This window comes from Crocodylus siamensis, chromosome 1, assembly GCF_052110815.1.
Source record: "Crocodylus siamensis isolate JL-2025a chromosome 1, ASM5211081v1, whole genome shotgun sequence".
NCBI classification, from domain to species: Eukaryota; Metazoa; Chordata; order Crocodylia; family Crocodylidae; genus Crocodylus; species Crocodylus siamensis.
In genome coordinates this window covers 76,998,357-77,012,820 of record NC_143395.1, presented here as the reverse complement: position 1 = coordinate 77,012,820, position 14,464 = coordinate 76,998,357, and the positions used below count along the sequence as shown (strand labels likewise).

Here is a 14,464-nt window from a genome sequence, read left to right as displayed (position 1 = left end):
CTCTGGGGTGAAATTTTAGGTTAAAATTTTAATTCATGTCAGAGGTTTGGAGATCAAAGTAGTGATTTAACATATGTGAGAACAAGAATTGTATGCCCCAAAACAACACAGGGAGTCGCACAGTAAAACCCTGGATACCTACTGGATTACCCTCTTTGCAAAACATGGGGCTACATAGATAGCATACAAAGAAAAATGAAATGGGGAGCAAAAGATAAAAAACTGAATTAAACTTATTTCTTCCTTGTGCTGTTAAAAGAAAAAAGTCATTATATTAGTGTTCATGCCTTTTAGAAATTATTAGAGGTGCACTGGTACATCAGTCCAATACCAGAACAGTAATGATGTAAAGAAAATTGTCCATCTCAGACATTGGTCCTATGGGGCTGATAATTTGGCCCATAAATGCCCATGCTTCATGCAGCTGCAGTGCCACACGGAGCACAGCTGACAGCGTGAAGAGGTGGTAAGTCAGAAGGGGAGGGGGGAAGGAAGGAACATGGGGACACATCAACGCCGTCTGTGGTAAGGGAGGGGGCAGGTGGAGGGGGAGTCATGGGACGGAGGCACAGTTCATGGGGTTGGGGCAGCTCCCACCGCCACTTGCACACCAGGAGGGTGAGGTCACGTGCCCCAGGATCTGCACGGCATGGGGAAGGCTGCAGCTATAAAGGTGGAGCCAGAGTCAGTGCTGTGTGGCTCTTCCTGCCGGGGGCTGGGCTCGGAGCGGGCTCCGGTGGCATTGGGAGGAGGCTACAGCCACCCCAAATTTCACTGCAGCTCTGCTCCCTGCTCTGCCACCTGGTGCAGCCCCAGCTGAATGCCCTGCCTCCACCAAAGCACTGGGAAAAGCCAGAGCTGCACAGGGTGGTGGTGCAGGGCTGGAAGTGGAGCTGTGGTAAAATTTAGGGTGGCCACAGCCTCCTTCCAGCACCACCAGAGCCTGCTCTGAGCCCAGCCCCCAGCAAGAAAAGCCCTGTGCAGCGCCAGCCCCATCCCACAGCTGCAACCCGCCCCACACTGCACAGATGCGAGGGCACACTTCCTCCTGCTCCCACGCTCCTGGGGTGCAAGTAGTGGCGGGAGCTGCCCCCACCCCATGAGCCGCACCTCTGTCCCATGCTCCCTCCCCCCCTACCCCAGCTGGGCAGTGCCTGCCCCGCCCCCTCCCTCATCAGGGAGGAGCATTGATTTGCTCCTCCCATGCCCCTTCCCGCCCTCCTCCCCTTCCACCACCTGATAGCAGCTGTATCGGATATTGGTATCAGCTGATATGCCTCTTTAAATATCGGCTATTGGTATCAGCCCCCAAAATCTCTATTGGTATACCCCTAGAAATTACTGTCATTTGTGGTTAGCTTAAGGTAATTAAGGCTGACAACATATATTTATAAAGAACAGCCTGAAGGGAAAGGAGACAGGAGGAAAGGTGGGGTCAGGTGAGAAAAGTCAGACACAGAAGGTCACAAAAGACAAAACAAAGATATATGACAGCTTAAAGGGGTGAACAGCCATTTAGAAGAGAAGGAAACAGATACATTAGCAGAGCTAAGCCATGCAAAACCCTGGAAGTAAAGAAAAGAAGATTAACTTTTATATGAAAAAGATAGCAAGCTGGTAAAGGAATCTGAAGACAAGTAGGACATGGCCTGTCAGCAGATAAGACAGATGATTTTTAAGACAGCATTCTGGATGGAAGAGAGGTAAGTCTGGGTATTAAAAAAAAAAGGACTGGCAATATTGGAAGCAAGATATAATCACGGCCTGCACAGGAGATTTGGCAGTTGAGAAGGAAGTCTTCATGGATTTTATTTTTAAAAAAAGCTTCACAAAATAATAGTCAACGTAAAGTGTACTTTCTCTCTCATATAAAGAGATCTAGTGGAGAGCATAACAAAAATTCTGCCTCTGCTATTGCAAAGCAAAGCCAAAAAATTAGAATTTAGGGCAGTTAATGTCATTTGGCAATGTAAAATCTGTCCCCTTTTGTGTGTTCCAGTGATAAAACTGCCAGTAGCTGGGGGCAAATAATGAAACAAATGAAAAAATGAGTACTGTACTTCTTGCATCATTTTGCCCCTAGAGACATTTTCATTGCCCTAAGATCCAGAGTGGCACTTTTAAGGTGTGGACAGCTCAAGTGGATTACTTGTTAAATTGGAAAGGATATCTGTTACTACTTATTTCACAACTAATACTAATTATTAACTTGAATAGTTAAGAATTTGCATATTAACTATTACATGAAACAGTCTAAATGAAACTCACAGTAAAGCAAATGTTCCTGAAATCCATAACGAGTGATCAAGTTACTTACAGGTGTAGGCCTAGAGAGAATAAAAGGATAAACATGAGAAAGGCTTAGCAACCCTCAAATTAATGTACAGAGTCCAGAAAAGATGCAGAGCCTCCAGACTTGTCCTCAAGAGTTTTACTTTCTGCAAAACTACATAGCACATTGCCTATACTGCTAATGTCAACTTCCAACTGCTTATGAAGTTTCTGAATTGATACTGATCTGAAATTATTAGAACTGAGCTACTATAAATATTATTAAAACTGCCAAGTTCAGTTTGTGATCACTATAAAGCCGTTTTAATGATCTGACACAAAAAAATTCTATAAACAGGCTTTATTTTTCAGAATGTCACAATGACATGACACAAATGACACTTTAAAAAAAACAGTAACACAGTGACTGACAAAATCTGATCGTTTAAAATATAAATTACAAGTGTCATTTAATTTATTTGTTGGTTTCAGTTAATCTCCCCTCCTCTAGGAACCAACCTCACTTTTCTAGTCAACCAGTTCAGTATGTCAGCAGATGACTGGGCTGCTGCAAGAAGCAAACAAATCTCTCTCACTGTAAACTGAATGGTATCCGTAGAAGTCTCATGCATAAGGCTTTATATTTCTTTTTTAAATTACAAATAAATCATATTCATAAAGAATAATGAAAAACCTATTTCTACATGCAGTTACGCACTTACCGAGTCATTGCGCTAAATAGACCGCGAATACGCGCCTGATGACGGGATACAAAGGCTTCTGTAAAAATCACCCCTCGGTTGTCTTGATCTATTTGTCCACGGATAATTTTACCCAGACGCCCAGACAACGCCTGCAAGTAAAAGCAATGAAAAATGCTGAAAGGAGATATTGTAGTTATAATACGCCCCATCAAAATAGACAAAGAAACAAAAACCCCAAAGCAAACAGACAAATAGTGTAATATAGAATCAGAAAGTTAATTCAGAAATAAGAATTCATTAGAAATTACCCTCTTTATATTGCAAACATGTCCTAACAGATAAAAGATTGCGTGCATGTATTCATCTGCACGTGAAATGAATTTAAAGGTACACACAATAACCTGAATTGAATGATGACACTCCTTAGCACTGGACATTAATATAGGACAATGAAAAAATGAACAAATTGTAAATGTAATCCACTTTGTCTGAGGCTGCACAAGCACACCTCAGATTTAATCTGAACACAGGGCAAAAAAAGTCAATAGCCCGTTCTTTCAAGATGTCAAAATGACTAGTTTTGGCAGAAAAATACATGGACAAAAGAAAAGATGGTTTCAAATGTGCATTCTAAGACATACGTTACAATATTCAAATCACCTAAGGAAATAAATATATATGTCTCTGTTTTAGAAAACTTGTCCAAGAATTGATGGTGCTACAGATTTACATTATTCCTCAACTAAAAGGCCCAAAGGGGCAACTATGATCTTGTGATCTGGATTCCTACATAACAACAAACCATAAGAATTCCCCTGAGTAAGAATTCCTCTTTCAGAAAAAGAACTAATATTGATTTAAAAAAATCCTGTAACAACATAATTTAAAACTCATAGTAAATTGTTCCAATACTTTATTACTTCAATGTTAAAAAGATTCAGATTTATTTCTAATTTGAATTCCTGTTTTCAACTTCCAAACACTGGATCTTCTTACTCCTTTTCCAGTTCAACTGAAAAAGCCTTTTGTTTTAAAATATTCTATTACAAGTGCAATTTAATTTATTTGTTGGTTTCAGTTAATCTCCCCTCCTTTGGGAACAAACCTCACTTTTCTATTCAAGCAGTTCAGTATGTCAGCAGATGACTGGGCTGCTGCAAAAAGCAAACAAATCTCTTTCACTGTAAACTGAATTGTATCTGTAGAAGTCTTGTGCATAAGCCTTTATATTTCTTTTTTAATTACAAATAAATCATGTTCATAAAGCACCAGTTTTTTGGATGTCTCTAGCAGCCTAAGATGCAGGGTGAGAACAAGTTAATGATCTCATTTTTTTTACTCTCTTATTTACTCTCATACCTCTGTCTATATCTCAGTATATGGCTACTGACTTCTTATGCTTGCTGCTGCTTTTTATAAATCCTTTGATGTCAGTAATACATGTTTCCAAGCTATCTGACCAATACAGACTTGCCCCATCCCACAGAAAGGGGGATCCATCTTTTCTAAGCATATGATCAAACAAGGGTGTGATCCAGCTGGCACAATCCCCTGTGCTTAAGGGCTGGCAGAGCTTGAGTGAGACAGATAAGGCTGAAGCACCACAGGCCAAGAAACGGTCCTCTGGTATACATCAGCTGGTTCTCAGTGGTCAGACAGCGAACAGTAGAGAGGAATCTGGGGCAGAAGGTATGGAAGCACCGGGAAAGTGTCTCCAGGATGCACCGAGGCCACATCTGGGGTCAAGGTGCTATCATGCTAGGTGACTGCATAATTCACTTAACTGTTGCTTAAATGGTACAGTGCCAGTACCAATTTACTGCCTATGTCTTACAGGAACTACAGTTTCATAGATATCATAGACATCAGGGCTGGAAGGGACCTCAGGAGATCATCAAGTCCAGCCTCCTGCCCAAAGGGCAGGAAGTCAGCTGGGGTCATAGGATCCCAGCAAGATAAGCATCCAATTTACTCTTGAAGGTGTTCAATGTAGGTGCTTGAACCACCTCCGCTGGCAGACTGTTCCAGACCTTGGGGGCTCGGACAGTAAAGAAATTCTTCCTTACGTCCAACCTGAAACGGTCTTGCAGGAGTTTGTGACCGTTCGATCTAGTCATCCCTTGGGGCGCTCTGGTGAACAAACATTCCCCCAGATCCTGGTGGTCACCCCTGGTAAACTTATAGGTGGCCATCAGATCACCCCTGAGCCTATGCTTCTCCAGGCTAAAGAGTCCCATGGCTCTCAGCCTGTCATCGTAAGATCGGTTTTCCTGACCTCTGATCATGCGCGTGGCTCTCCTCTGGACTCTCTCAAGCTTCTCCACATCCTTTTTGAATTGTGGAGCCCAAAACTGGACGCAGTACTCCAGCTGTGGCCTCACCAAGGCCGAGTACAAGGGGAGAATGACGTCCCGGGATTTGCTCGAGAAGCATCTACGGCTGCAAGCCAGCATTTTGGTCGCTTTATTAGCCGCAGCATCGCATTGGAGGCTCATGTTCATCTTGTGGTCCATGATGACCCCCAAGTCTTTTTCTTCTGTAGTGCTATCCAACGTAGCACTGCCGAGCCTATAAGGATGCTGCAGGTTTTTCCTCCCAAGGTGGAGAACCTTGCATTTTTCGGTGTTAAAAACCATCAGGTTCTCGTCCGCCCATTTGCTGAGCTTGTCCAGGTCAGCCTGGATCACCCGTCTGTCTTCTGGTGTGGATGCTTTGCCCCAAAGTTTGGTGTCTTCAGTGAACTTGGCCAGTCCACTCCTGCAGGCAACCCAGGCTCAACCACAGCTACTGCCCCGCTCTCCCGAAGACAAAACGAAAGGTGTTTGTTGTGGGAGACTCCATCCTGCGGGGGACTGAGGGGGCAATCTGCGGGTGGGCTGGGAGCCTGCTCCTCTGACTGCACCCATCCGTTGCCTGTGGGAGCCGGCAACTGAGCAGGCTCTGCTGGGGCTGCAAGAGGTGCAAACCTGTTGCTAAGCTCCGGCGAGGAAGGGGCCTTGGTGTGGCGGGCCTTAGGGCCCTGGACCACCTTGGTCCATGCCCCGACTGGGGAGAGTGAGAGGTCCCAGAGTCCTCCTTAGTCCTGGAAGGAGACGGTGCTCTACCCTGCAGCTCCCAGGGGAGAAGGGCCTGGCAGTAGGAGTCTATCTCCTGCTCGCAGTCCCTGATGGCACGCAGTCTCTGGACTGTTTGCTGTAATGCATCTTGGAGAGTGCACAAACTGCTTTTGCACACAGCTTATTTCCAGCCTGGGTCTACGCTGTAACTTAATTGTACCCTATCTTAGTGTCAGAAACACTGAAGATGAAGGAGCTGTCAAAAAGCTGCTATTAGAAGCCTTGAAAATGACAGGAGCTAATCAGTTTCATGGGTGCCATCTCTTATCACTTCAAGGCTAATAGCAGTCCCAACAGTGATTGTTAGAAGCCTTGAAAATGAGGGAACTAATCAGTTTCTGAGCTTTAAATACCACAGCACTGACAGTGCTGTTTATTTAACTAACACTGATTGTTTACATTAATTTTGGATAAGTGCAAATCTTTTTTCAATCCCAAGGTTATGCACTTAGAGTACACGGTACTAAGGTGGCAAGTTTCAGCATAAACCTGCTAACAGCTGCTAAAATGCAGCTCTCAAATTTAATTTAATATGCTGCTCAAATTGTCATGTAACTGTAACCCTTCCAGATCGCAAACGAATCTTTTAAGAGAGGAAAGAGTTCTTCAGAAATAATTTTACATTTCCTTTAGAAAAATGTTAGATAGTATGATGTTACCTGTGTTAGGAAGTCTCCTGGAAGGTCATATGCCTTGCAGAGTTCAGATATTGTCACTTGGCCAGTTTCCTGTAGTTTATCATTTACCTCCTCTGCTAACTGGTCTAAGTAACTCCTTATACGAAACCAGGGAAAAAGATATTAGCATCATGTACAAAGTTCAATATGCTTCTCTTTAAATAGATTTTTCCTGCTACATTAATTCATTTGTTCAGAATTACCATTTTTTCCATACTGTTGTAGACTTGTCTAAATATGCTAGAACATGCTGTCAAGTGGAAATAGAGGGGGATGTGGAAATTCATGTTAACCAACATAATTATACAGGGAAAAGTTGCTCTAGTAACTAACTCAGTAATGTGAAAATTTGTCATTTATTTTTTAAACAAAATAAAAAAGTTTGTTCACAATTCCTTAAGGAAACAAACAAACTGACCCAAAACAGGTGCACAGATGGGCATGCACACACACAAAGATCTTTTCTCTTCTCAAAAGGGCCAGAAAAAAAAAAGACTTACAGGACATCAACTTTAACATTATGTCTTAAGACTAAAAACTGAAGAATAATCAACAAATAGAAGTACCCCCCCATTATAGTCATAATGCACTGAAAATGTCTAAAATCACATCATCATCACCCTTGAAAATACTCACTCATCTATAAGCTGTCCCAGAACAAGCTGAATAGCTCTATCTGATTTAACAATGTCATTAGCACGGTTTTCAATATGTAGCAGGTCTACATTTATTACCTGAAAAACACACACACGTACCCATTAGTCCTTTCAATTCAAATTAATTCTCAGATACTGAGACACTAATTTTCACATTTGCATTTCTTGGGGATATCTATTTTGTAGTAATCACATATATGCACAAGTTCATATATATTATAATCGCACACTCTATATTTGTAGACATACACTCACACATTCTGTTCAGTAACGTGGATCAGAAGAATCCATGCTTTAAAAAAAAAATCTGCAATTGTGACAAGGTTAAAGGGGCCAATAAAATTAAGATTTCCATAAAGCTCAGTGCTGAAACTATTCAAGCATCTTACAGAGAGGTTTTCTGGTTCCAAAGTAATTTTTCTCCAGCCAGAAGCAAAAATTAGTTCGAGAAGATTACTGGTAGATAGAGTTTAGCAGAGATGCAAGATTAATGAAGGAAGAGAGAACCCAAAGAGGCACACAAAGTTAATTATGTTTCTATGCATGTCCTCTCAGCTCTACGTTTTAATGAAAACAGACATTTTTTGTATCCATTTATTCTTCTCAACTGAAGAAAGCAGAGAATTTAGAATTCAATCAAGAATTTAGCTCCCTTTTAGTGGCAATTTCAAAGATCCTGAAACAGCACAGAAGGGAATGTTGCAAACAAGAACAGTATTTTTTTTCTGAGGAAGTGTAGTACTTAGTACAGTGTTTGGAGAATGGTGCTTCTAAATCTCACCAACACTACTCTAATCTCCCCAAAATCTACTTCATCCATTTGTTTATCATTTTGTGAAGTTAGTGGTTTCACAAATATTACATTAATAATTTTGAACTAAGTTGTTGGACTAACAGTATGCTTGGATATTGACAGACTGCATATATGTAGAAATGGAGAACCACAGAAACAAAGTGTTATTTAATTTTTTAACAAGGAAGTTACCTGTTGTAAGTCAACAATGTTTACTCGACCTTTAAAAAAAATACAAAGGTAATTTAGTATATCAAATATCTTTGAAAAGGTTTATAACACAACACAGCCAATGATACATGAACAATTTTTTCATTCCACTTTTAACAGTTTCAGAAGTGTCAAGCTAACAACACATAAAGCTGGAATCTGATCATCACAACATGAGATTTCCCATAACATTCTCCTCCGTGCACCTGACAACCTGAACAAAGAGACTCAAAGGGTAAAAGGACTGTTTAGGTTCCAGCCCCATTACCTCCCTGGCTATGGTGAGATGTGAGTGTTGGTCCACTAGTAATAAAACTGAGCCTGCCAACCCTATCTACATAGTGCCATAAACCACTGTCAAATGATATAATTTCACTGAGGCAATAATCTGTTACTGGTCCAACTGCAGGGTTAGAATAGGCTTAGACAAGTTTCTGGGTATCACAGTGAGACTCAGGGAAGAGTACTGATATTCAAAAACCTTGTTTAAGTCTTGCCCAAACACAGAGCTGGTCTAGTAAAAGATATGACCCACAAAAATTCTTCTCTTGCATATTTCCTCAACCATCACTGCTACAACCCTACTTCAACACTAGCAATAACTTTCACTGTGTGCTGTACTGAATCAACAATGAGTCACATAGTACAGGGTTACTTGAAGAAAAAAACATCGGCTGCTGCACATAAAAGTGGCTAGTGTATTTGCTTATTTTCCAAATCATAGTAACCCATACGCTACATACAGGAGAGAAAGAAGTAGCATCAGAAAGCACAATATGATTTCTTTTAATTTAAAACTATAGTTAAGGCATAATTGCTTCCAGTATGCCTGCGTTGTGTAACACGGCAAATTTACAGATCTAGGTTAGAAATTTTACACCAACAAAAACTAAATCTGGTTAGTATTTTCCTCTTGTGCCTAAGAAACATTCTAAAACCAGCTTACATTAAAACAATCATACAAGCACAGTATATCTGCATGTCACCCATATAACTATGATAATCCTAAATTCATGGCTATGTTAGTAAAAGTTTTCTAATTTGGAAAAGCCTCTTAGAAGAAGAGTCACTTAGTGAGCACACCTGATGGAACAGTCTAAAGTTCCATTATGGAAACTTTTGTACTCATTCTTCTGACTGTAATTACACCTTTATATAAAGTACTAGCCAAGTGCCCATCAACAAGGACGGGGAGGACAGAGGTGGGTGGGGACAGAGCACCATCACCTACCAGCTTGAGCTGCTGCCGCCTCCCAGGAGCAGGTGGGAGGAAGCTTGCTCTGCCACCCCCTCCACCAGCACCCTGTGCCACCACTGCCTCCCGCACCGCTGGCCTTGCCCCTGCCCTCAGCCCTGCTCCTTGGAGGCAGTGGAGTGGCACCATGACAGCAGGGACAGAGCAGGGGGCAAGGGCACTAGCACTGGCCTAGTCCCCTCCCTCCACCTCTGCCATCATGGCAGCACTCCGCACTGATTGTTTGTTTCACTAACAAGCAATGTTAGTAAGAAAGCAGTGCAGAAAGTAATACAGCTGTAATCCTTCCCAAAGGCAAATGGATGGTTAACTGCTTTCAACCTGCCTTTGCAACCTGACTAAATATATCAGTGGTATTTAAATGAGTTGTGACTATAAGTAAGTAGCGTTCAGTAAAATCATCAACACTGTAAACCCAAACGTACACCTACACATTTATTTTTGGTCTAGCCAGTTTAAGCATTCTGTAGTACAGTACACTTGTGGCACGGGCAGTGCTTGTGTGTGGCACACAGCAGGCTGGCAGGGAAAACAGGCAGCTGCGGCAGAGGGCGCAGAGAGCCGCCAGGAGAGAGGGCAGGGAACACAAGAGGGGGAGCAGAGCAGCAACTTGCTCGGGAAGGGAAGGGGGCGGAAAGGGGAGCAGCAAAGCACACATGGAGCACAGGACAGGAAGCAGAAGGCCCGGCACCAGCTCACTCAGGGAGGAGGTGGCAGAGCAGAAGAACAGGTGAAAAGGGCTCCAAGTGGCACTCCTTTTTTATTTTGGAAAATGTTTTGTGTTGGTGGTCAAATTAGCCAGATCAGTTCCAAATCCTTTCCCACTCAATCATTCAAACACATGTGGTGCTGCAACCAGCAAGTAGCTTTCCAGCCTGGGGCTTCAGATACTTCCAAGCCCACTGCCCCCCCAAGACTGAAGAAAGGCGGCACTCAGCCTTGGGGCGGCCATAGGGCTTAGGCTACAACTGGACCACAGGTGGATCGGTCAGGGATCAACTTCTCCATGGCCCCACACCTGCTTGGGGCGCCACTCCTGGACACCTACAGAGGGCCCACCGCAGCAGGCACAGGAAGGGGAGACCCGCCCCGCCCCGCCAGCCTGGCGCCCTGCACAGAGCCACCTCCAGACGCCCCGCCCTCACCGGCGCGCGCCTCCAGCTCTTGTCGGACCTCCCTGCCGATCTGCGCGGGGGTGACGTACTCCTTCCCGTCCAGCGTGTGCACCACGTCCAGCCGCTTGTCGGCTACCAGCTTCGCCACCAGCTCCACGCAGTTCCGCTCCGACAGCCTGCGGCGGCAGCGCCATCGGCGTCACCGAGGCTTCCCCACCCCTGCCCTCCAGTGGGCTCCCCCGGGGTCCCCGCCGCGCTGGGGGGGGGCCTCCCCAACCAACCCAAGGGGCTTCACCACCCCGCGTGCGCATCCGCGACGGCAGCGGGAGGGGGGCCCGGCTTCCCCAACCGCCTCTGCCCTCGGGGCTTGGGGTGGGGGCTCGGAGCCCCGATTCTCACCGCTGCGTGACCTCGGCGAACTGGGCGCGCTGGAAGTCGGCCGCCAGGCGGCGGATCTCCTCCCAGGCGGCCGCCATGGCTGTCCTGGAGCCGCCGTAGCCCCACGTCAGCGTCGCAACGGGCCGCGCGCGGGGACAACGTACCTCAGTACCTGCGCGCTCCGGCTACAGCGCCTCCTGGCTGAGCGGGGGATATTCCAGTACGGGGTGAGCGGGGGCAGGGCTCCGCGCACGCGCAAAGGGATTTCTTCCTTAAAACGGCGAAGCTGGGGATGTGCTGTAGAGCTGCAGAAGCTAGAAGCTTTTGGCTGTAGTGTTCTGTTTAAGATTGAAACTAAAACAAATATAACTTCACTGGAATGAGTTAGGAATAATCTGCAGGGCTGGGAAAAAAGAACTTTGTATTCCACCAGGTGTCCCCTACCAGCTCAGAGGCTCTGGATGTACCTCGCCCCATCCCCCCCATAGTTTTAGCTTAGTTTCTTAGTATCTAGGCTCAGGAGGGAACTCAGGTATCTGGGACCATGAAAAAGTGGAGCTGCCAACTTGTTCTGGACAGCACACTGCACTACACAGTGGAAGCGGGTGCAGCCACAGCACTGCAGCCCCTGGATCCACCCCAGTCTCAGAAGTTAATTTGTGTCTGCATTAAGTGACAAAGTGTAGCTAGCCAACTTGCTGTAGCTAACTAACTTTTTAAGCCTTTTCTTCTAATCTAGTAGAGGCCAGTCTGGGAACAGATAGGCTGATAGGGAATATTGATCACTAGAGTGCTTCTTGTAAGCAGAACATCAGTCAGGCACTTTGCCTGCAGTGCAAATCAGATATAGTGATGGGGGCTGAAGTGAGTTTCTCCATTGCACTGCTGTAGCTATGTCTGAGTGACACTATTCCTAAATAGATGCACCTTTTTCCATTATAACGTTTGTCACTTTGGAAGCAGTTTATGTTGTAAAAATGTCACTTTTAATTCCATGTTGACACAGCTATTGCAGCATAGCTCCAGTGATGTAAATGTACTGTGTTCTGCCAGTGAAGTTCTGTGTGTGGAGGAACATGACATCTTGGACAGGGAGAAGAAAAGCTGTGGAAATATTGTAGCCACTTGCGTGAAAGTTAGAGAGGAAAACAAGTAGTAGGAAGAAGAGTGTGGAGAAGGGACAAGGAAGTAAATCTGTGCATCTGGCTAGAAATTTAGCAGCTTTGCACCGTTTCTGACACTAGTTATTTTAACAAGGAGAAAATTCTGTTCTACATGCATGGAGTCCTCCTGTGGTAATAATATACATCAGAAAATGAGGGAAGAAACAGGGATCTCAAATAAACAGTATCAGTATATAGTATTGACAGTCCCTGGCAGTTGAGGATGATTGTCTTTCATGCTTTATCTGTGAGTCCAAAGATGGCTGACGTGGCTGATCTGGGATTCACAGACTACTGCGATGCAGGCACATGTTTCCATGTGGAGTGGGTGGCTCTGGATTCTTGATTTGTAAATTCTGGGTTGTACTGTTGTGACAGGACTAACAACCACTTTTCTTTTTAAGAATAAGTACCTTTTTCCTTGTGGATCTGTACACACGGCTATACAAATGGACACACGTTATACAAATGAACTGTGGCCCCTGGAGTTTTAACATCTAAATCTTATTAAAATAATCATAGGTATATTGACTGAGGTCAAGTCAGAGGTAGCTCTGCTCTAAAAATAAAGAAAAACCTTCTGTGGTTAAAAAAATTTTCACCAGCAATTTGTCTTTTTTTTCCTCACATACATACAGAATCTATTTACAGTGAATTCAACTCCAATATTATTAGAGGCTTTTTGAGAACTAAGGTTTATACAGTAGGTACATAGGTAAGAATAAAGTTTATTGCATTCATATTTCATTTCGGAGCTTTCAGAGCTTTACTGGCTCCAGTCACGATTCTTACAAAAATTGCCTTCTTCCATTGTTTCAGACAGTATACCCTCAATGTTAAGAATTATATGGGCTTAATGATGGCAATTGATTGCAGACTCTTTACCGTAATATTATAATATGGATTAATAGTCGTATTTCACTAACACAAAACAATGAATGCAAGTTTGTATGAGGCCATAATATACAATCCTATTGAATTCACTTTGGGAGCATCAATTCCCTTGTCTTAATTAGGAGCAATAAAACAAAATGATGGGGATATTAGGGCTGTCAAAATGAATCAGTGCTGCAGGTGTGACATAAAATACATTATAAAGTTTCATATTATAAAATCCAGACCTGTTCACACTCACAATTCTGAATTCTACTTCCAAAGGAATTAAAAGTTCTAGTTCATCAACTGATCATGGTTGAAGGAACATGTCAATTCTGCTGATGATGTTCTGCAGTACTAAGGCATTATTCATCATTGGCCCAATTCCTGAAGAATTGTATAGTGGTGCTGGCTGCCAACAAAGAAATAAATTATGTAATGAATGGTCTTCAGAAATTTCTGGCAGAATTAGGTATCTTTGTGTAAAGACTTAAAAAGTTCATTGCAGGTGTTACAGAATTGAGAGTAGGCAACAAGTACCATTGAAAACCACACATATTTGTCCAGTGCTATATTTCCCTAACTTTTCATACCTGGCACACACCTTCTTTCTCAATTAAAATTGGTACACTTCATTCTTAAACCTGAGAGAGAGAGGGTCTCTCTACACATGCAATTAATGTGAAGCAATAAACCCCAGAGCTGTTTGAAATGGAGTAAACTGCTCCCAGATGCAGCATCTACATGTGCACCTGGGATACCACGAATTTCAGCTAAGGTGTAGCAGACCCCCAGCTGGCTAGGCTGACTGGGTGCAATTTATACCTGTGGTCAGTGTCTACAAAAGTGTTTCAGTGCAGTAAATTACTCAGCCATAAGATAGCATGGTGCCTGACAATACTATCTTACAGCTGAGTTAATTAGTTTACTGCACACATGTAGATGTTGATGCTTTACTGCAGAGCTAATTAGTCCTCAGTAAAGTGCAGGTGTAGATACACCCTGTGTGTGTTTGTGTGTGTGTATTGATGTTCTATTCCCCTACCAGAGGAAATAATACCAGTACTGAGATATCCTGTTAAAAAATGACACCAAATACACCTTTCTTTAAGCAAAGTATTAGTCTCAATATGGTGGTGATGCATAGGGGATACATGTGCATGCCCTGAGAGTGCTGGTTCACATCCTATCAGGCCATGCTCCCCACTTAGGTGATGGGCAGGGGGGCAGTTAAGAACGCCAGTGTCCCC

At 43.6% G+C, this 14,464-nt stretch overlaps 1 protein-coding gene across 2 annotated transcripts in view; it reads right to left on the bottom strand.

The window, feature by feature from the left end:
- The window catches only part of UFL1 (UFM1 specific ligase 1), a 44,818-nt gene extending 33,464 nt beyond the window's left edge, over positions 1-11,354 (bottom strand). For both annotated transcript variants that reach the window (XM_090037044.1, XM_090037054.1), the window contains exons 1-7: positions 11,197-11,354; positions 10,828-10,973; positions 8,410-8,438; positions 7,405-7,502; positions 6,751-6,865; positions 2,994-3,124; positions 2,269-2,327 (exon numbers count right to left, since the gene is read on the bottom strand). In XM_090037044.1, coding sequence (XP_089893170.1) covers positions 2,269-2,327; positions 2,994-3,124; positions 6,751-6,865; positions 7,405-7,502; positions 8,410-8,438; positions 10,828-10,973; positions 11,197-11,273 — 655 coding nt within the window. In that variant the 5' untranslated portion in view covers positions 11,274-11,354. The remainder of the gene's footprint in view (positions 1-2,268; positions 2,328-2,993; positions 3,125-6,750; positions 6,866-7,404; positions 7,503-8,409; positions 8,439-10,827; positions 10,974-11,196) is intronic.
- Positions 11,355-14,464: the final 3,110 nt, after the last annotated feature.